The sequence below is a fragment of the Mytilus edulis genome, chromosome 2, assembly GCF_963676685.1.
Source record: "Mytilus edulis chromosome 2, xbMytEdul2.2, whole genome shotgun sequence".
NCBI classification, from domain to species: Eukaryota; Metazoa; Mollusca; class Bivalvia; order Mytilida; family Mytilidae; genus Mytilus; species Mytilus edulis.
Window position 1 is genome coordinate 23,955,992 of NC_092345.1, and position 23,431 is coordinate 23,979,422.

At 34.6% G+C, this 23,431-nt stretch overlaps 2 protein-coding genes across 2 annotated transcripts in view; both read right to left on the minus strand.

Annotated features, from left to right (window-relative positions):
* Positions 1-22,383, minus strand: part of LOC139511788 (salivary peroxidase/catechol oxidase-like) — a 40,344-nt gene extending 17,961 nt beyond the window's left edge. The window contains exons 1-4 of the mRNA XM_071298848.1: positions 22,271-22,383; positions 4,577-4,843; positions 4,260-4,377; positions 3,460-3,561 (exon numbers count right to left, since the gene is read on the minus strand). Coding sequence (XP_071154949.1) covers positions 3,460-3,561; positions 4,260-4,377; positions 4,577-4,838 — 482 coding nt within the window. The 5' untranslated portion in view covers positions 4,839-4,843; positions 22,271-22,383. The remainder of the gene's footprint in view (positions 1-3,459; positions 3,562-4,259; positions 4,378-4,576; positions 4,844-22,270) is intronic.
* On the minus strand, positions 8,515-9,538 carry LOC139510769 (uncharacterized). Its single transcript, XM_071297298.1, has 2 exons — positions 9,453-9,538; positions 8,515-8,830 (listed from the first exon to the last, which is right to left on the minus strand). Exons 1-2 carry the CDS (start codon positions 9,536-9,538, stop codon positions 8,515-8,517), a joined length of 402 nt encoding a protein of 133 aa, XP_071153399.1.
* Positions 22,384-23,431: the final 1,048 nt, after the last annotated feature.

Sequence of the window (23,431 nt, forward strand, 5' to 3'; positions counted from 1 at the left end):
ATATATTTTATAGATCCCATTGAAGGTTAACAAAGTTCCGATCGTGGAAGGGCTATTTAGCCTGTCAAGGTCAATATAAACTTCTTTTTGTTTCAGTCCTACCAAGGCGAGCCAAACTGTCCACTTCCCTGTAAATAAGCGAAAACTACACGGCTTCTTGAAATAAGGGCGAACTGAAGTATTGATTGATCTATTTCTACTTTCAAACGGTGGGCACGATGTTCCTACAACCCCTAGGATTTAAAACAGAATCTTCAAATTTTCATCCGCAAAACAAAATTAAAATGTTAGAAAACACGAACCAATATTTAAAAAAAAATCAATATACTGTATGTTTTAAATTATGTTTTTACAGCTCTTCATCATATAGTAAGTATAACCTAGTTTATTTGAAGATTAAAATAACAAAGCTATGTGAAAAAAACGGATGTCCAACGTTACATTTATGAAAAACTGTTTTAACTCTTATGTAAAGTGATCCTATTTCTTATTCTCTGATCTTTTTGATTCTTGGCAGGAACAGCGACATGTGTCGGTTATTTGTGGCGTTAAAGTCGTTATTTTGCCAAATTTCAGTTGACTCGGTGGCTGCATATTAAGCTGGAATAAGAAAAATGTCAAACGACGTATTTCGTTAACTCAACGACTGAAAGTGAATTTTATAAGTAGATATAGCAGAAAATGAATAAAAAGAGTAAGACAATAATAATATCTAACAAAAGTACAAATATTTGCCTCATTGTTCGTGAGTTCAAATATTGCTGATTCAATAAAATCTTCTCTTCACAGTCGTTTTTCAAACCGTAGCCATTTTGTCCAAGTTGATATTTCATTTTCAAAGCAGTTAACGCGTATTTTTTATAATTGATCAAAACAAAAGTTAGATGCACGAAGAGTAAAAAATGCCAAGATTCTTTTCTTATTAACTACATATTTGAGTCTTCAAGGAATAAAATGATTCCACACATTACAAAACGGTAGCCAATTTGTCCAAACGTCTGAAAACGTCTAAAATCCGAAAGACGTTAATTTCCGACGTTACATGTGCTAAAGTTTCAATTAAATGTTCATGATAATTAACAACAAATCGTGTGATGAAATTTGGAAAAAGAGGTTGATGATTGTTGCCGAAAAAAAGAATAGTGCATGTTGCTATAGACTCCGCCCGGGGACATAGGTTCGACACAGGTTAAATTTTGCAATTTTTATTAATCGTTTATAGCTTTTAACGATTTTTTTAATAGAATGGGTAAATGGGGAAAAATCACATGATCTTCGTCCAACTTTTGCAAAGACAAATTGGAGACACTAAGACAGTCCTCTAAATGTAAAATGCGAATTGAAATTTATGTTGCGGAAGTACTCCGAAATAGACAATTTAAAGTCGTCACTTCAGTAAGGTGCAATCACCAATATTAAAATACTTAATACCAGTTCACGGAATGTTTTACTTCGTGATTTGTCCTGCTATTCATGTTATAACTGTCGTGATGAAAGTAATTCCTGTACTAGCGGCTGCGAAGCCGGAACTTTTCGTCAATATAAACTTGTGGACGATCCAGGAGTAGATTACTATATTTTAAAATGTATATCAGAAGTTGAACACTATAGATGACTTGGGAAATAATTCTCAAGCCAAGGTTCAAGTAATTGAAGGGGTGTATTTCGACACCTTGTGTGCCAGGGAAAATACAATTCTATTCAAATTTAACCAAGGGTAAAAATGTCCGATTTACTTGCAGTGTCAGATATATTTGTATTGGAGTTGAATTAAGATATAGAAATTTTACAATGACAGATGATATGCACCTTGAAAGTTAAACATCCTATGATAAAAGTTTTGTACATCTAAAAAAAACTTGTTTTTATTGAAAACCGTATAAATGTACTTCCGTCCCATCTTTCCTTCCTACATTACTTGCGACAGTTCTGCATTTTTAGTTGAAATAACTTAAAGGATAAACATTATTAAATCGAATCATTTCCACAACTTGAGGTAACTTATGGAAAAATGACATCACAAAACGAACAGAACCAGAATCGAACCAAGATATAAAAAACCGAATAAAACTTGCAAAAATTAATCGAAGTCAAAAACCCTCTTCGACGCCGCATTTTAAGTGTAACGTGGTGTTGTAGGAACATCGTGCCCAACGTTTGAAAGTAGAAATAGAGCAACCACCCTTATTACAAGAAGCCATGTAGTTTGCGCTTATTGATTGGGATGTGAAACGCTTAGTTTGCCTTGGTAGGACTGAATGTCAGTCCACGTATGCATATGTACTTCCACATATTATTCTTCCAATAAATTGAAGCTTTTAACGTCCTTGATTGGCTATGTAGCCCATCCATGCGTGATACGTCAGTAATTGAAAGAACTATAACGGATCTATAAAATATATAACTTTCTCACAGAAGGAAACCAAAGAAGGTAACCAAAGATTTTGCGACGATGCAAATATTAAATTTTACAATATAAATAAATATCTTTAACCAATGGATTCAAATAGCAAAAGCTATGCAATTAACAAACATATACTTATTAAGCTTCATGTACATTATTTAACAATGAAATACATTAAATATGAAATTTGGAGTTACCAAGGGAGCTAATAATTTATAAATAACACTGTCTGCCACACAGCATTTCTGGGACTATCCCTCTGGTATCTTTCGTCCCTTTTTTTTTTATAGCTGACTATGCGGGGCTTTTCTAATTATTGGGGGCATTATGATGACCTATAGTTGTTAATTTTTGTGTCATTTAGTCTCTTGGCAATCATAATACATATTCTTTTATATATATAGCTATGTCGTAATAGCTAAATCGTTATAACGACATAGTGATGTCGTTATTACGAAATGTTATGTCGAAATTACGACATAGCGATGTCGTTATAACGCCATGTTATGTCAAAATTACGACATGCTATGTCGTAATTACGACATAATTTTTTTTTTGAATGGCCCTTATCGGCTTCCGTAGATATCACATTTGATTTATTAAAAAATCGATTGTATCCTCCCTTCAAGAGCCGATGAAAATTACCTTTTTAAACTGTCTAAATGTTATCTCCTACGGTGATTTGTAATCAACTTACAAAATACGAATAGCATCAAATAATCTAGAAAGCAAATCATATTCTAATTCAGCAGCAACACTCGTTCATATTGCCAGGTGGTTTAAGTCGACAATAGGTATATAGTAAAGTAGTGCAAAAATGGGAAAAGTACATGAAAGACGTTGATAATTTAGAAATGAAATTGTATGCAAACGGTAACTCAAAACAACCATGTATTACGGGATTTTTTTGATTTTTTAGTAAGGAACACACTGCGATTTCAAAAAATTTGTTGTGTATTATCTATTCATCGTTTTTTTTGGGGGTTAAAATTCAATGAATAGCTAAAATCAGCTTTGAAGAAATTAATCTTTCTATATATGCTACTAAATATTACCTTTTCGGTAAGTTCTCGCCATTAGCGAGTTCCTTAATAGTATCTTTCCAGCATTTGGCGATTTCTACCCCATTACTTAGTTCTTTTAATGTTTTTCCTGTTCTAAAAAAGGATAACAATAACATAATACATAAATACGTGCTGTTTTCCTCTTGTCCATGCCTCATCTGAAAATGTTTGAAGGCATTGAACAATAAATAATGCACATGGTCTTTTATAAGAACACGTTGGTGTTTTGTATCATCAGCTACGTTATTATAGATATTTGTCTTGCTTGATACATAGGTTGCAAAGGCAAGACATTGCGATCCAAACTTTTCGTCGACTTCGTTAACATTTAAGTTCAGTCTGTAGTCGAAGTTATTTTATTTTACATCAATCATTTTGTTGAACCTTCATAGAATGTGACAAAACTTGAACAGAGGTTCCTTAAGATAAAAACAAATCTTTTGAAAAACTTGGACAGAAGATTCTTGAAAGTGATTTTATATATATAATTCTGAATAATCGATAAAAGGTTATTACAAGCGTTCCTGCTATTCCTACATTAAAAAAATTACATATTCCCCAAAACAAAGAATGATACGTGTTATTAAAATATGAATTGTACATGTGATAAGCTCTATAAAGTTTGAAAAACACCAATAAGAATCGATGAGTGCATTGAACTGAAATAGACATTCACAGAACTGTAAAATATCAGGCCAACTTGTCTGAGGGATTTTATGCATTAGATTTTTTTAACAGTCAATTAAAATCCTTAGCATGACAAGCCGTTTGTATTTAGTATAACTACTCACTCCTTTATCAAAGTTTTCTTGGCACAATTCAAAATATGACCAATCTTCTGAATTTCTTCTGAACGCTTACTTCTTTTGAACAGTCTGTTTCTTTTCCGTTTTGGTTTTCCATCAAGACCTGATAATGTAATTTCAACAATGATTTAAAAGACTATACATGAAGGTAAAATCAAGCAAACTATCATCAGTGCAATGTATTTTGGATAAAGGATATAGGCCCTCCCTTTTTTGCACCATCGTTGGTTCGGTATCGAATACCTTTTGTTTTTACAAGTATTATCATATCTCTGAAAGAGTCATACGAAGGTTACACCTACCTTCCATTTTAAACTGTCTCTGCCTTTCTCTGAACCTATTAAATTCTTCCATACATGTTCCAAAGGCTTCTTTCACCAAAAGCTTGGCATCTTCACTCTTCTGCAATCCATTTTCACTTTCTCTTTCTTCCAATAGTCTTTCAATTTCCTCAAGGGTTTTCAGTTCTTTTTCTGTCAATTTTTCATTGTGTTTTCCAGCAGTGCTTTGGTTGCAAACTATAAGTACTACAGCAAATACCAATATTGATCGTACACCCAGCATATTGTCTAAAATAAAATATTAATATCATATGAAACGTATTTAGTTAGTTCGAAATAGATCTGTAACGTGAACACAGTGTAAGCGTGTCTATTTCTATTTTAGAATGAGTCCGTAACCAGTTTGATACTGGATACAAAATTGCTCTCTTTACAAAATATATAACAAATAATCTTTATTCATAAATTAACGTCATTGAACCAAAATTTGTACAACTGCTCTTTGCAATCTCTAATAAACTATCTATAAACAATTCTACTTTAAATATATATACAACTGGTCAGGAACAAATTTGTCCTCCTGATACAAGAATGTAGCCTACAAGTTTACACACTTGTCTTTGTTCCGTTGGTATAATTATATACTTTACAAAGTGGTCACACAGACTCACACTTGTCCTATACGGTACAATACGGTTTTGTTTGTAAACGTGCAAGTCCGTATTTCTAACAGGCACCAACCTGTTTTTTATTACACTTAGTAATATTAACACACTATCTAATATATAAGAGACAGCGATCTCGAATATAAACGTACCGTACTTGGTCTTATGTCTCCGAACACTTATAACAATCGACCCTGAGCTAGGAATCTCTCCTGCTTATATACCCCGATTGAAGCTGTACCATTCTTGAAGGATGGGTGTTCTACCAAAGTGCCTCGTTACTCGTTTGGACAGTTTCCTGTGGAACACCCCTTCACATTTGACCTGACTCAAAGTTTACCCGCGAAACATCCAACTCTTTTATACGTTTATTAAAGTATCATATACATATATAAAATAAGGCTTCTGCCGAACTGTAACCAATGTAAACAATTTAACCTTAGATACAAAATCATCACATAACCCACGCCTCAAAGACACATGCGTCCCGCATGTCTAAAACTAACTTTTAAACATATAAAACATAGAAGTACTTTAAACACATTTTAATTCAGTTAAATAAACAAAATCTATTCAACAATATAATCTGCCATCCAAGCTGATTTTCGTCTTGTACGGCGCCCTTCCTGACTACTTTCTTGTTCATCTTCATCAGGCAACGTTGACTCGTGAACAGCAATCTCTTGTAAATAAGGAGTCTCTACTTGGTCATTTTCAGCACTTTTGTTTCCAGTGTTCAAGGGACTAAAAGTGCTATAATCCGATTCTGTCATTAATGTCTGTTTGTTCTTTTTCTTAAGTCTGTCAACATGTATCACTTGTGGGTTTCCTCTATATCCACAGTCAATTTTATATGTAAGGTCACCATATTTGTCGAGAATTTTGAAAGGACCTTTCCAGAATCTAGTCAGTTTTGAAGACATCCCAGGTTTCTTTACTGGGAAATAAACGTATACCTCGTCATCTTTTCTGAAATTTTGGTATGACAATTTGAGGTCATGATAGTGTTTTTGTCCTCGCATTTGCCCTTTAATTTTACCTCTGACAAAACTATGGGAGTGTTCTACCTTCTCTTTAAGCTCCCAAGCCCACTTATGTGCAGGGATATCTTTAACGGATGGTGGCATTTCATACATGATGTCTAAAGGGGTTGATAGTTCTCTACCTAACATGATACTATTTGGCGTTTGTCCAGTTGTCTCATGTTCTGATGCCCTATATGCCATCATGACAAAAGGAATGTATTCATCCCAGTCTCGCTGGTTCTGTTCTACAAATGAACTTAACATTGTCTTATTAAACCTTTCCACCATACCATCAAATTTTGGATGATATGGAGTGGTACGTGTTTTCTTAATGTTTAAAATACAACACATCTCTTGAAACAACAAGCTTTCAAATTGCCTGCCTTGATCTGAATGTATCCAATGAGGAGCACCAAATCTTACAATGACTTCTTCAACTATAATCTTAGCCACAGTTTTAGCTTCTAAATTCGGCATGGCAAAAGATTCTGTCCACTTTGTATAGTAGTCAGAAACTTCCAATATATATTTGTTACCACTTTCTGTTTCGGGCAACTCACCAAGGATATCTGTAGCTATCCTTTCCATTGGCCCATTAGCTTCAACCAAAGCCATTGGAGCTCTTTTGGACTTTTGTGGACTTTTTCGCTGTGTACATTTGTCACAGCCGTTTATGTAAGTCCTTGCGTCGTTTTGTAACCCAAACCAATAATAAGATTGTCTAATTTTTGCCAAAGTTTTATGGATACCCAAATGAGCAGAACATTATCATCATTGGAAAATTGTAAAACCTTTTTGCGTTCTGATAAAGGAATAATAGCCTGCATTTTAACAATTTTGGTTGCAGGTTTTCGAACCGTCTCTTAACTCTATGTTGTTTTATTGATTCCAAACTGATCTTAAGAAAAATCCCTTATCGGAAATATCTTTGTACTTAGGACATTCATCTTTTTCAACCCATTCTGTCACAATTTTTAGGTCATGATCATTTTTCTGAATTTCTTTTAAAGACAAATCATGATGTTCACTGTTATCATCTTTGTCATTACTACCATCAATACGGGTGATAGCATTAACAGTGTCATGTTGGTCTTCTGTCTCAGTCGTAATAGTCTCTTTTTTTACCGGTATGATAACCACATTTTTTGCAAGGAATGCAACTAAGTGCGTCTGCATTCCTATGTTGAACTCCTGGACGATGTTGAATTTGCATCTCAAATGAACCTAGTGTCTCTATCCATTTAGCTATCTTTCCTTCTGGGTTCTCAAAGTTAAGCAACCACTTCAATGATCCGGGATTAGTTCTTACTGTGAATTTTCTACCGTATATGTATGGTTTGAAATGTTTTAAAACAAAACAAACCACAGCAAGCAACTCCTTGCGTGTCACACAGTACTTTCGTTCTGATTTTGAAAGTGTACGACTAGCATAATCCACAACATGTTCAAGCCCTTCATCAGATTTCTGAGTCAGGACAGCTCCGACTGCCAAATTGCTTGCATCAGTATCAAGAATGAATTCTTTGTTAAAAACTGGATATGCAAGAACTGGTGCGTTTGTTAATTTACTTTTCAATTGGTCAAATGATTCTTAAAGCCTCGGTCACACCTTACCGGATAGCACGAACAAACGCCTAACGGATGAAAATAAAAGTTGTCCGTTGACAAAAGTGTTATCCGTTGGGAGTCCGTTGATGTACTGACCGAATAAAACGGACGTGTAACGGATGCATAACGGACACACACCGGATATGCAACGTACGAGAAACGGACACGTACCTGACAGAACAGATGTCGAACGTACATCCAACGGACGAGTACCGCATAAAACGGACACCTAACGGAAGCGTACCGGATAAAACGGATGAACAAGATATACGGAAAATTCAAAGGCGACAATAATAAAACATGTAAATCGCATAAATATTCAAAATGTTTCTGTGTTACTGGTTTTGGTTTGTTTTTCAAAATTCCGCCAAAGGGCAGTGTCTGCCCTGAATATGAACTGCTTGATTGTGAAGACGTGCCTATACTCTAAGATCGATTATGAATAATAAGAATTTATGAACCTTAAGAAATCTGACATACCAATAATTGGCATTTCTGACGCAAAGTTTTCAATTGGCATTTATCCGGACAGAACGAACGTCGACGGATAAAACGTACGCTTAACGGACATGCAACGAATATGGACGGACGTCTAACGGATAAGAACGGACGTCTAAAGGACATGAACGGATTGAAAAAAAGTTATCCGCTAGGCTTCCGTTCAAGCTATCCGGTAAGGTGTGACCGAGGCTTGACATTCTGAAGTCCAAACAAAGTTAGTTTCTTTCTCTGTTATTTTGTGTAATGGTTTGGCAATATGGGCAAAGCTTTTGATAAATTTTCTGTAGTACCCACAAAGACATAAAAAGGAATGAACTTCAGTTATATTTGTAGGGGTGGGCCACTCTTTAACAGCTTTAATCTTTTCGGGGTCAGTGGAAATTCCTTCCTCAGAGACAATATGTCCTAAGAAACGAACCTTGGTGATACATAAGGTACACTTCTTTGCCTTCAGTTTTAAACCAGCCGATTTAAGCCTAGCAAAAAATTCTTGTAAATTGTTAAGCAAGCAAGTAAACCAGCAAGTATGGTTTCCATCAATCGCTCAAATGTCTGTGCAGCGCAACACACCCCAAACGCATGACCCGAAATTAAAATAAACCCCTTCTTTGAAAAGTCTGTTTTGTGTTTGTCATTTTCGTCCAGCTCCACCTGCCAATATCCTGAACAACAGTCTAGAGTACTATACCATTTATTTCCTTCTAAATGATCTAACGAATCGTCAATCCTCGGTAAAGGATACGCGTCTTTATTAAGGGTCACACTGTTAAAGCGTCTATAATCTACGCAAAAGCGATAACTGTTGTCCTTTTTCTTAACTAAGACTATCCCTGCCGCCCAGAGACTTGGGAGGGTTCAATTATTCCTTTTTGCAACATTTTGTCATGGTTGTCATTTACTACTTTGTTAAAATTATAAGGTGTACGACGAGGCGGTTCTTTGAATGGCCTTGCGTTTCCCGTATTGATTTAGTGTTTTACAAGATTGGTCCTTCCCAAGTCAACATCGGATGAAGCAAACAAGTTCTGATTTTCTATCAACAAAGATTTAACTTTTTGTTTGTCTTTCGAAGTCAATTCATCTGATGTCCTGTCTTACAGATCTTGTAAATCTGGTCTAAGTCCGTCATGTTTCTGTTCATTTGAACTAATATTACCATCTAGTACTTGGTCAACACCAGACATTTGGGCTATAGTTGTACCAGGATAGATTGTCTTAGGATGTAGTTCTGTGTTCAATAATCTAACAGGGACTTTTTCGCCTGACCTTACCAACGTTCTAGCAGTCAAAATGTTATCATTTCCTGCATGATCATTTGCTTCTAACAAAGCATTGTCAGCAGGTATTTTTTTTTACCTTCTGCTAAGCAAACCGTGCCATTTATGACAATTTCTGACCTTGGCGGTATTGCAACCGCTTCTGAAGCAACCACTCGGTAACGGCCTATCGATAACTGAAAACACAAATCTACCTTAAAAACACCAATACAAAAGTGCTCGTTCTTAACATCAATTAAACAATTATGTCCTTTCATGAAGACCAAACCAAGTATACCGTCAACTTGTAGATCAGTCACAACAGCTTCAGATTGCAACATATTTGGACCGAAATGCAGATTGAACCTCCCTTTTCCACGAAGCTCTAGCTTATTGCCACACACTGACCTAACAGTTGTCTTAACTTCACTTAGATATGATTTATCTTATGGAGTCAACATATCGTATAACTTAGAAGATACCAATGTCAAAGTTGCTCCTGTATTAACCACAAACTTGGCTTTAATGTCTCCTACATTTAGTTTGACATACATACCAGCATCTTCCGATGCTGTTGTAACCGCACCTTCATTTGTCTTACGGTTATGTTGTTTCCCAGTTTTCATTAATGTTTGACAGACCCATCCCCCTTATTTCCATTATAATTGTTCTGATTTCTTCGGAGTAGGCGACAGTCCCTTGCTAAATGACCAAATTTGCCACAATTGTAACAACCCTTAGATGTCCTCTTACTTTGGGTATATCTCGTTTTATTATAAGAAGACCCCTCATTTATACCAATAGTTTCTAATTTTGCCATTTCAGTCGTAGCATCCATGATGCAATGTCAGTCGTTGGCGAGTCACTTTTGGTAATCCTTTCTTCCCTATCTAACTCGTCATCGTTCATAGTTTGCCGTAAATAACCTTGTCCCTCTCTTACTTTATTTTCGGCTTTATTGTACGCCTCTAATTCAACGGCAAGTCTCACGGAATCATTTAAACCTTTCGGTCGCGATTGTTTTTATTCTAAGTCTCATTTCCGATTCAACGAGCACGTCAATAAACTGCTCTTTCCCGAGAGTTTCATGTACGTCCAATTGGGCAGCAGGATATACCAAGTTGGACAATCTCCGAATTGACTGGCTTTATGCATGTTATTCGGGAAGCGACTCGCTGGCTTTTTGACGTCTTTCCTTAAACTGAACTCTGTATAACTCAGTTTGACTAGAAGGCGAGAATCGCTCTTCAAGTGTGCTGACTAAATCGGAATAGTTTTGTCTTTTCTCACTTGGTAAATCTCCAAGTACAGCCTGTGCTTGTCCCATTAACGATACCGCTAAGTATAACCCTTTTCGATTTTCCGACCAATTAATTGCATGTGCACACATTTCAAAATGGGACAAATAGTCCGTCCATGATGTGCTACCATTATATTGACATGGTTTGATTTTTACACTAGAATTATCTGTGTTACCAGTATGTCGGTACTTTGATTTGTCAGTTTTGTCTTTTTCCCTAATGTTACTATTATCTATGGGTAAAGGCAAAGTATCCCCTTCCTCTAAATCAATGTGGGAAAATTTAACAGTTTTGTACGTATTCGAGTTGTTGGAGGTTGGTAAATCACCTTTTTTTATTATCTCCCTTTCTTTACAATGAGGACCCTCTTGATCCCAGACCCGAATAGTTTCTTGTTACAATATCATATTTTAGACACCTTCATCTTTTGGTGTTGACGAAACAAAACTATTTCTATAAGTTGTTCCTTCTTCCATGTCATATATTTGTTTTGTGTACTCGTCGATTGTATCATCAAAAGACATGTTTGTACTTTAATTTGCGATTTAACCATGCATACACAATATCATAAATGTCAACACAATGTCATAAATGTACAATGTAACAAATGTCAATCAAAGTATTGCCTGTACCTATCGATAGTTAATCCCTAATGTAAATAATAATCGCCGTGGGAAATTTAAAAAAGTTAACAGGCCAATTGTGATCTGTGCAAAAGTGAACAGTTTGAACAAAAACGATCTGTGCAAAAGTGAACAGTAAATTCTCACAAGACAGTTTGGATATAAGTTTCACGGTGGCATTTTGTTTAACGAGAGAAATGATCGTGAACGAATATCGAACGATGGTCAAGTATTGCGAGACGATCGTGAAAGCTCTGGTACCGGATCGTGAAAGACATTTAATGTTAATCCTAGTTCAGAATCTGTGAAAATATCCCTTAATTTTCAAAACGCGGAACAAATCCGAACAAAAAAACATGTCTGTCAAAATGGTTCAACTTCCTCAACATTACTGTGCAATAAGATAAAGAAAATATGCAGTACTTTATGAAAAATCACAAAAGGCGCAATGCATGTCTATCGAATTAATTTTAAAAACCACGCTATTTGTACCTATAATGCTCATATTTCAATATGTCATGATATATTTGAAATTTTATCTTTAGTGTATCTGATAGTACAGTAAGATAAAAGAATGCTCTTTCCTAAAAAGTGTTAATTTGTTTATGAAAACCTTGAATTGTGTTGAATTTTCATCAAACTTGATCGTGAAAGATCAGACAACGCATTATTTTGATCGTGAAAGAGAATGCGTGACCAGACTTTATACTAGTAATCCAAAATCAATATTTGTTTAACCATTTGATATACCTGCAACTGGTTAAAGCCTGAAACTATTTTGATAAGAATGAACATTAAAGCTATCATTTTTTTTTAAATCAATACTTTACCTCGAAAGTTAAAAAAAAAATCTACTTAAAACGTGTCTAAATCAATTTGAAAAACTCTGCTCTGAGAATCGGTATAGTACAACTCAGGTAGACCGCCACTATTTACTCAATAATATGGGTATTCAACGTTTAAACTAAAATGTTAACCATCAACGAAAAACTTATAGCAAAAACAGCATCTTTCATGAACAATTTGAGATTGAACAATAACCAACATTTTGTGCAACAGTACTTTCTTAAGTTCTATGTATCTTTATATGCAACGTAGCAGATGTGGATTGATTTCCAATGAGATAACTATATATCACAGACTAAAGAATACCATAGTGCAAATGCTGAAATGTCTCGTCTGCTTTACTTACGATAGTTTATTTGTTGAACGTCGGTAATATTAAGGATTTTACTAGAAGTGTCAAATACGCTTACGATTGTCAATGGTTCATAAAAAGAGGCTAAGGTAAGATGAACCATGCCAAACAGATCTCAACAAACATCCCGTACACCAAATATAGGTGTTCCGATCCTTACAGTACACTGACAAATGTAAAAGTTATGTTTGGCTAATTAATTAACCTAACGATCTCATTTTCAATATAACTTTGGCAAATATATCTTTCGGTCATCTTGTAGTAAACAGGAGTGTTGTATCTGTATACTGACATGGGGCATTTAACTTCTACGGCAAATGTGATTTTTTTCTGAAGTTATCAAATTTTTCTGTAATGCTCGTATACTTCCGTCAGGGGACACATCAATGATATCACGACTTCTATTTTTCACAATTCTTATACCCATTTTGTAGTAACTTTAATTTGGAAAATATGATGATAAAACTTTGGAATGATGGGTAGATAATGCATTTATTTCATTTTCAGTTCCATGTTTTATTGCTTTTTTCTGTATATCATTAGGTTCGGGTTGTTTTTGCTGGCCTATTGCTTCCTGAAATAGACTTCTTGTTTTTTTTTTAAACCAACAAGGCCAAGAGCTTGATGTGCTTTGCTTCATGTCACTTTAAATGAGCCTCTGATTTCTTCCCATTTCTTGGTTCTTTGTTTTATAAGGTGTGTAGGGGTCTCACTTAGAATGTATTTCAACGAATTGTGATCTTTGCAAGCGAAAAACGACGGTGATGCAGACAAATCAACTTTTTTTGCAAATGTCCATGATATATTCGTTAGATTTATTAAACTGTGAAATAGCATTTAGAATATAATTGAGTGCTTTAAGTGCATCTGAAATTACAGCCTTTGTCCTGTATATATTTGTTTTTATCACACCAATAACGTAGAAGTAGTTTTTGCCAATTTCTTTTTGATCTTTCAATATAAATTTATAGAGTGCGTAAGTTGGTTTGCTAATAAATGGGGCATGTCTTTAGTCGCAAGTCTGAGATTGAAAGATACATATCTTAAGCTTGTAATAAATTCATTCTTATCTAGTTGGCTTAGAACTGAGTCATCGAAATGTTTGTTTACGATCATATAAATCAATTATCAGTTTAAACATGGTTTGAAATTGTTCCTTCATTTTCTAAAAATATTAATACTTTGAAATGCTTAAATTTATTGAGGATTTTAGCCAATCTAGTTTTTCTCAATACCAAAAACAAATATCAATTATCATATAATTGAAGAATAATTTAAACGTTTTCGTAGCATCAGATCTTTCACGATCCTTTTCACGATCTTAAAAAAGCGGTACGTGATCTTTCACGATCAGAAAAAATCAATTTTGTGTAAATATTTCTTTTTTACCAAGTTTCAAGAGGGACGAAAGATACCAAAGGGACAGTCAAACTCATAAATCTAAAACAAACTGACAACGCCATGGCTAAAAATGAAAAGGACAAACAAACAAGAGCACACACGACACAACATAGAAAACTAAAGAATAAACAACACGAACCCCACCAAAAACTAGGGGTGATCTCAGGTGCTCCGGAAGGGTAAGCAGATCCTGCTCCACATGTGGCACCCGTCGTGTTGCTTATGTGATAACAAATCCGGTAAATAGTCTAATTCGGTAGGTCACATTCATGAAAGGGAAGGGGATTGTAGTTACGACGTAAGGAACATATCCGATATCATTTGTGAAACGGTTATTCCATAACGGTCAACCAACTCGTGATGGCGTCCGTAAAATTTACGAAGGGATGATTTCAACTTCACCATTTGGAACTCTTGGTTTAATAGCTTCCTTGTGAGCAGCAATCCTCTATCAAGAAAATCATGATAGGAAATGCAAGCACGGGAATATCGTATCAGTTAGGAGATATATACCCCGTATGCAGGTGCTGCTGGAATGTTGCTACTTAGAAATGGAAAGTTCACAATTGGAAAGCTGAAATCATCTCTTTTGTCGTAAAGTTTTGTTTTCAACCGACCCTCATTGTCAATTTCTAGATTTAAGTCAAGATATGAGGCCGACTTAACTGTATTTGTAGTATCCTTTATCTCTAGCTCGATTGGATAGATGCGTTCCACATAGTCACCAAATTTTGAATTATTTAGTGAAAGAACATCATCTATGTAGCGAAAAGTAGAGTTAAAGGATATTGCTAACTTCTTATCTTTCTTCCGAAGAAGTTCCTGCAAGAAGTCAGCCTCATAATAATAAAGAAACAAGTCGGCAAGTAGAGGGGCAGAGTTTGTTCCCATTGGAATGCCGACAGTCTGTTGAAAAAAACGTCCTCCGAACGTAACAAATATGTTGTCAATCAAGAAATCAAGCATCTTGATAATATCAGTTTCAGAGAATTTTTTGTTCGAATCAGAGTGATCCTTTACAAAGTAGGATTTATCCCTCCCTAAGACAAGATACTTGTATCTACGATGGCCATTCTTTTTTACGAAGCAAAGCAATACCAACTCTTTCAATTTGTCTTTTAGTTTGGAATGTGGAATACTAGTGTAAAGAGTAGAAAAGTCAAATGTTTCAATACTGTTACACGATGAAAGAGAGTTAGAATGTATATACTCTAAAAGATCTTTGGAATTTTTAAGTATTCACATCTGATTCACGCCCCCTCTAGAATAGGCAGTTTCACAATAACTTTGAAGCCCGTTTTTGATTGCTGATAAAAAAGATGTTAATAATTTCGAAAGAGGTTTCGTAGAGCACTTGGAAGACCCAGCAATATACCGTTGTTTGTAAGGACACTTATGTAGTTAAGGTATCCAATATAGTGATGGCAGATCCAGTTCTTCATCTTTGGTAGAAATTCCAAAGGAACACAGAACAGACCTATGATTATCCAGGATTTCCTCTTTGGTAAGTGTCGTGAGGGTATATGTTGAGTTTCCAAGTGAATTGTAAATACCTAATTCGTTTATCAAGCAGTTAATGTAATGAGTTTTACACACAAAAACGATGTTGTTTGGGGCTTTATCTAACATATTTGTCATGGAGGTAGGATAGGTGCTTTGCAACATTTGGGTCTTTAAAGATTGACGTAGCATGGGCATTGATAGATCCATTCAGTTTCTTAATTCTGATTTGTATCAACGACCTCACTGCCTTAATCCATTCAGAAAGAGTGTCTACGTCTTCCTTCTCGCGCTTAGCCCATTGCCTGGCATAATCCTCAACTGAGTCCATCAAAATTTTAAAGTTGTATTTCCAATTGATGGATTTAGGCTCACGATATTTCGGACCTTTCGATAACACATTTCGTAGAGAAGTGTTATTAACAATGTTGAGGTCACCGGTAATAACGTGGCCAGCAGGATTATATGTGAATTGGGAACTAGCACAAGTGCAATCAGGAGGTTTAGACTTGAAGTCGTCAATATCGAGATCCTGCAAAACGTGTTTGTAATTGAAAATTTTAGTTGCAATAGGTTTGGTCTAGGTATAAGAAATGATTGGTACAGACTGGTCTTTGAAATGAGGAGGTATTTTCGATTGAACTAATTTATGATGAAGGATATTGCCTAAGTTGACGCCATCGATACCTTTGTTGGCAAAGGAAAGATTAAGGAAAAATCTTTTCTCTTTTTCATCTTTGCCAATGCGGACTGGCTTGAAAAGTCTGTGACTTGCAATATCCGAAATTATAGCTGTAATTTTGTATTGGTTTGAATGAGGGTTTGTAACAGTGGATTCCAAACATAAATAGAACAGAGAATGAAGTTTTGAAAGGGGTAATGAATAAAGTTTCGTGCGAATGTGATGAATACCTAACGGCTTTTGTATAAATGGCAGTAAGTCATTAATAGATACATCATGCAGAGAAGGTGATGGATAATGACGATGACCATGACTGCGTCTACGTCGAGGAGTCGAGTTGAAAATATTCATCACATTTACCGAGTTACACGAAGGACTAGATAGAATACCTACACCATCAATTTTGTCATTGCAACCATAAGGTGTTGCAGTTCCAAATTGTCTAATCCAGTAGTCTTCTTTTTGTCTACGGAGAGTCGTTGAAAGATTAGGATTGTTAGAGCTATGGTATATCTTTTCGATAATGCGAACTGTCATGGAAACGATGGAATGATCGGGCTGATTGAAATGCTGGTATAGAATGTCGTTAGCATTGAGGTTAATGTCTGATCTATGACCGCACATACGTTTGTTTAGCCTTCCTTTCGTTTCACCGACGTATACCAATCCGCAAAGGTTGCACTCTAATCCGTAGACGACATTTATCGATTTACAATTCAGATCATCGTAACTTCTGGTGAAATATGACTTCTTGGTCAAATTGCTAGTGAATTCAGCATCTGTAATTAAAATTGCACAAGTTTTGCAGCCTTTGGTCTCACATTTCGAAATGCGACAGTGTTGTACTGTGTCATCAAAAACCAAAATGTCTTTAAGGAGAACTGAACATGGCTGTATATGTGTAATATTGCTGTTGTCACTAGGATGATGATCTGAATGAGTGTGTTTGTGATATTTGTCATGTCTGGTGATGAGGGGACACCGTGTCCATGGTGACGTCTGTTTCGGACCTTTTTATACTGGGCGACGTCCGAGCGTTTCCTGTTCAAATTATGTTTATACAAGATAACTATGAGAACCATTTGATTCATTCAAATGGAATGACCTTAGGGGACGACCATTTGATATTCTAGGGGGGGAGGGGGGCAGGAGGATTTTGAAAATAGATAACTCAGCCTTGATAATCACAAAAATAAATGGTTTGTTCTGTGGTAGTTTGAAAATAAATTACCTGACTTGCAATGTGTAAAAAATAAATAACTCAGCAGGTCTAATCGAAAGTATGAGATGGCACCAGATTCTTCATAAATTCATCTTTTTTCCCAAAAAAAATCGGGAAACACTTCCCAAATTTATTAATAACAAAAGTATAAATATTATTTAAATATACTTGAAATGTCTGAAAATTGGTTTCATTTAACTTGAAGTATATTGTCTCAGGAGACCTTACCTCACCTTTATTTTAACAGGGCCGTAACTCCATGTGGGAAATTTCAAAACCAAACGCTTGTCTCCATATCAAATTGTGTTCAGGACCTTGCAAGAAGAAAGTTTTGTTTTCCCTCAGACTTATAGCCCTGATTTTTCGGGATCAATGTTTCTTATTTATTTGTCTTTTGTTCATTGATTGCCCTTCTGTATTCTGTTAGTGTTGTATTCCTTTTGTAATTTAGTAATTTTGTTATGAACTTGATCATAAGTTTAAAAAAAAACAGCAGCCACAGGATAACTATGTGAATTCCATTTTTGCTTTATCATGCACATTGGTCTTTTGATGTTGTCCCTAGAAACTTCAGTCTTACACTGAATTTATACATTTTGCTTTGAGACCAAAATATTGTCAAAAAATCATTAAAACAAAACTTCATTTTCAGATTATGAAAGGGTCTTCCGAACACCCAGAAAGCATGATTTTGCATCATTTGTTCTATAGCTTCTTTGGCCTTCAGTGTCTCCAAAACCCTTCAAAAGGTTTGCCAATACATTTAAAAGTGCCTAGTTATAACTAAACTTAATACTATGTGTATATACAGTTGGGAATATAAAAGATTCATTTCTGCAGAGGAGGATGGTTAATCTAATTAAATGGTACATAATGACTTGACTATACTATATGTGTATTATTTATAAACAAAACATTTAAAAAATTGTATGTTTTCGAATATCAAAAATATAGTTGTGAAAATGAATAATCAGTCCCTTTCTTTAATGAAAATGAACATTCTTGCTTCAATAGTGCAGAAAATGAATAATCTGTCCTCTTAGTTTGCAAAAATAAATAACCGATCAAAAACAAATACTCCTGCCCCACTCCCCCCCCCCCCCCACAGAATATCAAATGGTCGTCCCCTTATTCGGATAAAAGTAGTTTATTTTATTCGAATTTGTGAAAAAAATCATGTTTGTTTACATTTTATTTGTCATTGAAATGTCGAGAAGCAATCTGCCTTTTGTTGTTTTGTAAAAACTATGTACTTTAAAAACTGGATTTTCTCAGATACTGATCATAATGTTGAACCATTTTGACAGACAGTTTTATTTTGTTGTAAATTTGTCTGTGTAATTAATTTAATAAGATTATTTATTGACCTTTCATGCGTCTTTTCGATTAAATGTCTTTCACGATCCGGTACCAGAGCTTTCACGATCGTCTCGCAATACTTGCCCACCGTTAGATATTCTTTCACGATCATTTCTCTCGTTAAACCAAATGACACCCGTTAGTTTATAAGATGATCAATTTGGATATTATCTTTCACTATGGATTTACAAATGAACAATTTGGATCCCAACGCTGCCACCAAATTATGTAACGTGTACACAGGGTAAGCGTGTTTATTTCTATTCTAGAATGAGTCCGTTACCAGTTTGATACTGGATCCAAAATTGCTCTTTCTTTACAAAATAAAAAACAAATAATCTTTATTCATAAATTAACGTCATTGAATCAAAATATGTACAACTGCTCTTTGCAATCTCTTATAAACTATCTATAAACAATTCTACTTCAAATATATATACAACTGGTCAGGAACAAATGTGTCCTCCTGGTACAATAATGTACCCTACAAGTTTACACACTTGTGTTTGTTCCGTTGGTACATTTATTTAAGCTGTACCATTCTTGAAGGAGGGGTGTTCTACCAAAGTGTCTCGTTACTCGTTTGGACAGTTTCCTGTGGAACACCCCATCACATTTGACCTGACCCAAAGTTTACCTGCGAAACATCCAATTCTTTTATACGTTTATTAAAGTATCCTTTAAATATATAAAATAAGGCTTCTGCCTAACTGTAACCAATGTAAACAATTTAACCTTAGATACAAAATCATCACAAATCAATTAGTGCCTGTCATCAGAATTTTATCACCCATCTATGCATCTATCCATACTTTCATTCAATTAGAGCCCATTTGCTTTATTCACATGATTGACATCTGAACTCTGTTGTAACCCCATATAATTTTTCTTATCCAAAAACATTCAACATTTTATTTTATATTTCCGTATATAAAATTGATAAAAATGATAATACGCACCATTTACTGATATAAGTCTTTGTGAAAATTGGGATTTAAGTACAAATAGTTTACCAATTTTATTTTCATTTTCATAAAATATTTGATTACAAAGACACTATACACATTATTATTGAAACAAAATTTTGGTTTTGATAAATATTGACCTTCTTATACGTGACTTACATAAATACTCAATTTGCCAAAATAAACTAAAATTAAAGAGGTTTCAAAATTAACTACGGTGACCAAAAATTATTTGGCTTTCAAAAAAAGAAATTACATCTGTTGTATTTTTACTTTAGTTTTAAAATACCGTTACCTGTTTTGTTTTTTAAGAGCCATTCTCTGTAAGGACCAAAATTAGTATTCACACCTATGTCACAGAATTTTACCATTCTTTGTACACATACTACATAACTAACATAATTAACAAATAACACTTTAGAAATTGATTTTGGGCTTTGTTACTATGGAAATGGCGGCCATTTTGATTTCGGGCTTTTTTTCAATGAAAATTCTAAAAAAAATCCTGAAAATCAATGCTTATTTCCCCTGTTGTATTTTTACTTTAGTTTTAAAATACCGTTACCTGTTGTTTTTTTTTTTTAAGTATTTAACATGATATCCCTGCCTATGTGACGAATCATGGTAAAGGAAAAGAGGTATGATATTAGGCTGTGTTTTGCCTTATGAACCAAAACCAAAATCATAACTCTATCAAATGTATTACTCAGATGATAAAGTTGTTATATTTGTCAGATATCAGACGAGCATGAGTATGTTTGTAGGTATGCATTCTGTCTTCATACCCTTGTGACTTATTTCAAATTTACAGATGATTAAACAGCATAATTCTTAAATCTATCGTGTAATTATTCCACGCAATAATTTGTAAGAATGCATGCCAAATGTAACAATCATTTGCATGCATGCTTGCCAAATGTAACAATGTGTTTTTTCAAGCATTCATGCCAAATGTAGCAATCATTTGTAAGGATGTGTGCCAAATGAAACAAAATTTTCCAAAGCAGTCATGCCAAATCTAGTAATAATTTTTAAGCATACATGCCAAATGTAGCAATACTTTTCAAGCATGCATGACCAATGTAGCCATTATTTGAAAGCATGAATTTCATAATAACCAATTATTTGAAAGCATGCTTACTAAATGTAATCATTTTTTAAGCATGCATGGCACATTTAACCATTATTTGAAAGCACGCATGAAAAATTTAACTATTATTTGAAAGCATTTATGTCAAATGTAACAAAAATTATCAAGCATGCATGCCTTTACAAGATATAAACGTCAAATGTAACAATAGTTTTCAAGCATACATGCCAATGAAGCAATACTTTTCAAGAATGCATGCCAAATGTAATCATTATTTGAAATTATGCATGACAAATTTCAACAACAATTGAAAGTATGCATGTCAAATATTACAAAAATTATCAAGCATGCATGCCTTTGCAAACCGTTCATGCCAAATGTTACAATAGATTTAAAGCATACACGCCAAATGTAACAAAAGTGTTGAAGCATGCATGACAAATGAAGCAATAATGTTTAAGCATGCAAATTTTAATGTGCGTATTGTTATTCTTTTACTTTTCTACATTGGCTAGAGGTATAGGGGGAGGGTTGAGATCTCATAAACATGTTTAACCCCGCCGCAATTTTGCGCCTGTCCCAAGTCAGGAGCCTCTGGCCTTTGTTAGTCTTGTATGATTTTAAATTTTAGTTTCTTGTGTATAATTCGGAGTTTAGTATGACGTCCATTATCACTGTACTATTATGCATATTTTAGGGGCCAGCTGAAGGACACCTACGGGTGCGGGAATTCTCGCTACATTGAAGACCCATTGGTTGCCTTCGGCTGTTGTTTGCTCTATGGTCGGGTGGTTGTCGCTTTGACATATTCACCATTTCCTTTCTCAATTTTATGCCAAATGTAACCAATATTTGAAAGCATGCATGGCACATTTAACCACTATTTGAAAGCATGCATGGCAAATTTAACTACTATTTGAAAGCATACTGGTAAATGTAACCAATTTTTGAAAGCATGCATGTCAAATTTACTCATTATTTGAAAGCATGCGAAATACAACCATTATTTGAAAGTATGCATGGCAAACCTTAACCATTATTTGGAAGCATACTGGCAAATTTAACCATAATATGAAAGCATGCATGCTTAATGTTACCATTATTTGAAAGAGTGCATGACAAATCTAAAATTATTGAAAGCATGCATGTTAAACGTACAAATATTTAAAAGCATGCATGGCAAATTTAATCATTATTTGAAAGCATGCATGCTAAATGTAATCATTATTTGTAACCACTACTTGAAAGCATGCGTGGCAAATTCAACCTCTATTTGAAAGCATGCACTGCAAATGAAAAAAATCCTTATAAAAACTTACCGTCTATTTAGCTAGAAGAGCCCAACACTGATCATTGTTAACTGCTGTGTCTCTTTATACTGTCTATCTCCATTCAACTCATCAAAAATCACAAGCCTTGAAGCATGATTTTCTTTCAATCTGTTTTATTTTGAGTAACCGTATTTGAAATCATTCTTGTGTGGAGCCATTAGAAAGTATTTTTAAATTTACGTACGTCAAACATCAATTGACGTCGTGATGCTTACCAATAGTTACGTAGAATATTTATAAAGAATGTACTTGAAACTTAAATTGCACAATATTGCGGCTACTAAAAGTACGTAAAAATGTGCAAAGTAAGATGAAAGGAAAATATTTATAGTTTTACCATGCTGAATATATAAATTAAAACTTATTTAAATATTTTTCAAGTAAACAAGTTAATAAATTAATACGCGTCTGGCGTAACAAATTATAAGCCTGGAACCTATGATTACTGTTTACACCACTGGGTCGATGCCACTGCTGGTGGACGTTTCGTTCCCAAGGTTATCACCAGCCCAGTAGTCAGCACTTCGGAGTTGACATGAATATCAATTATATGGACATTTTTATAAATTTACTGTTTGCAAAAAGTAAATACTAAGGATGTTCTTATCCCAGGCATAGATTACATTCGACGCATTTGCCACAACCTTTTTGGAAATTTTGGGTCTTCAATGCTCCTTAACTTAATACTTGTTTGGCTGTCTAACATTGTTTTGGATCTGAGCGTCACTGATGAGTCTTATGTAGACGAAATGCGCGTCTGGCGTAACACATTATAAGCCTGGTACATTTGATTACTAAGCACCTTTAGGTATTCGTATGACCCTCAACAATTACCATAATATAAGTAGTACTATAGACTGTTACATATTGAATTGTAAGATTAAACTATTATGTTCTTTTGTTAAACTTTTAACAGTTACATTTACAAGATTTCAAAGAAATAACATTTCCTATCACATATTACAGAACACTAAGAGTATCCAATCTAAAAATGTAAAATAAACATAAATTTTCCACTCCATCCTCTTGCTGCTACTACCTCTCTTCCTTCTTACCCTTCCTCATCACCGTCCTCGTTATCACCAAGTATACTGCCTTTTCATGGATACGTATTGAGTTTTTAAGGATTATATTATTAATACTTTAAGC

Excerpts from the sequence above, each read along its gene's own strand:
- LOC139510769 (XM_071297298.1), bottom strand. The coding sequence starts at position 9,538 with ATGTCTGGTGTTGACCAAGTACTAGATGGTAATATTAGTTCAAATGAA. Across the intron at positions 8,831-9,452 it reads AGACCAGATTTACAAGATCT|GCTTAAATCGGCTGGTTTAA; the intron begins GTAAGACAGGAC and ends ATTTTTTGCTAG.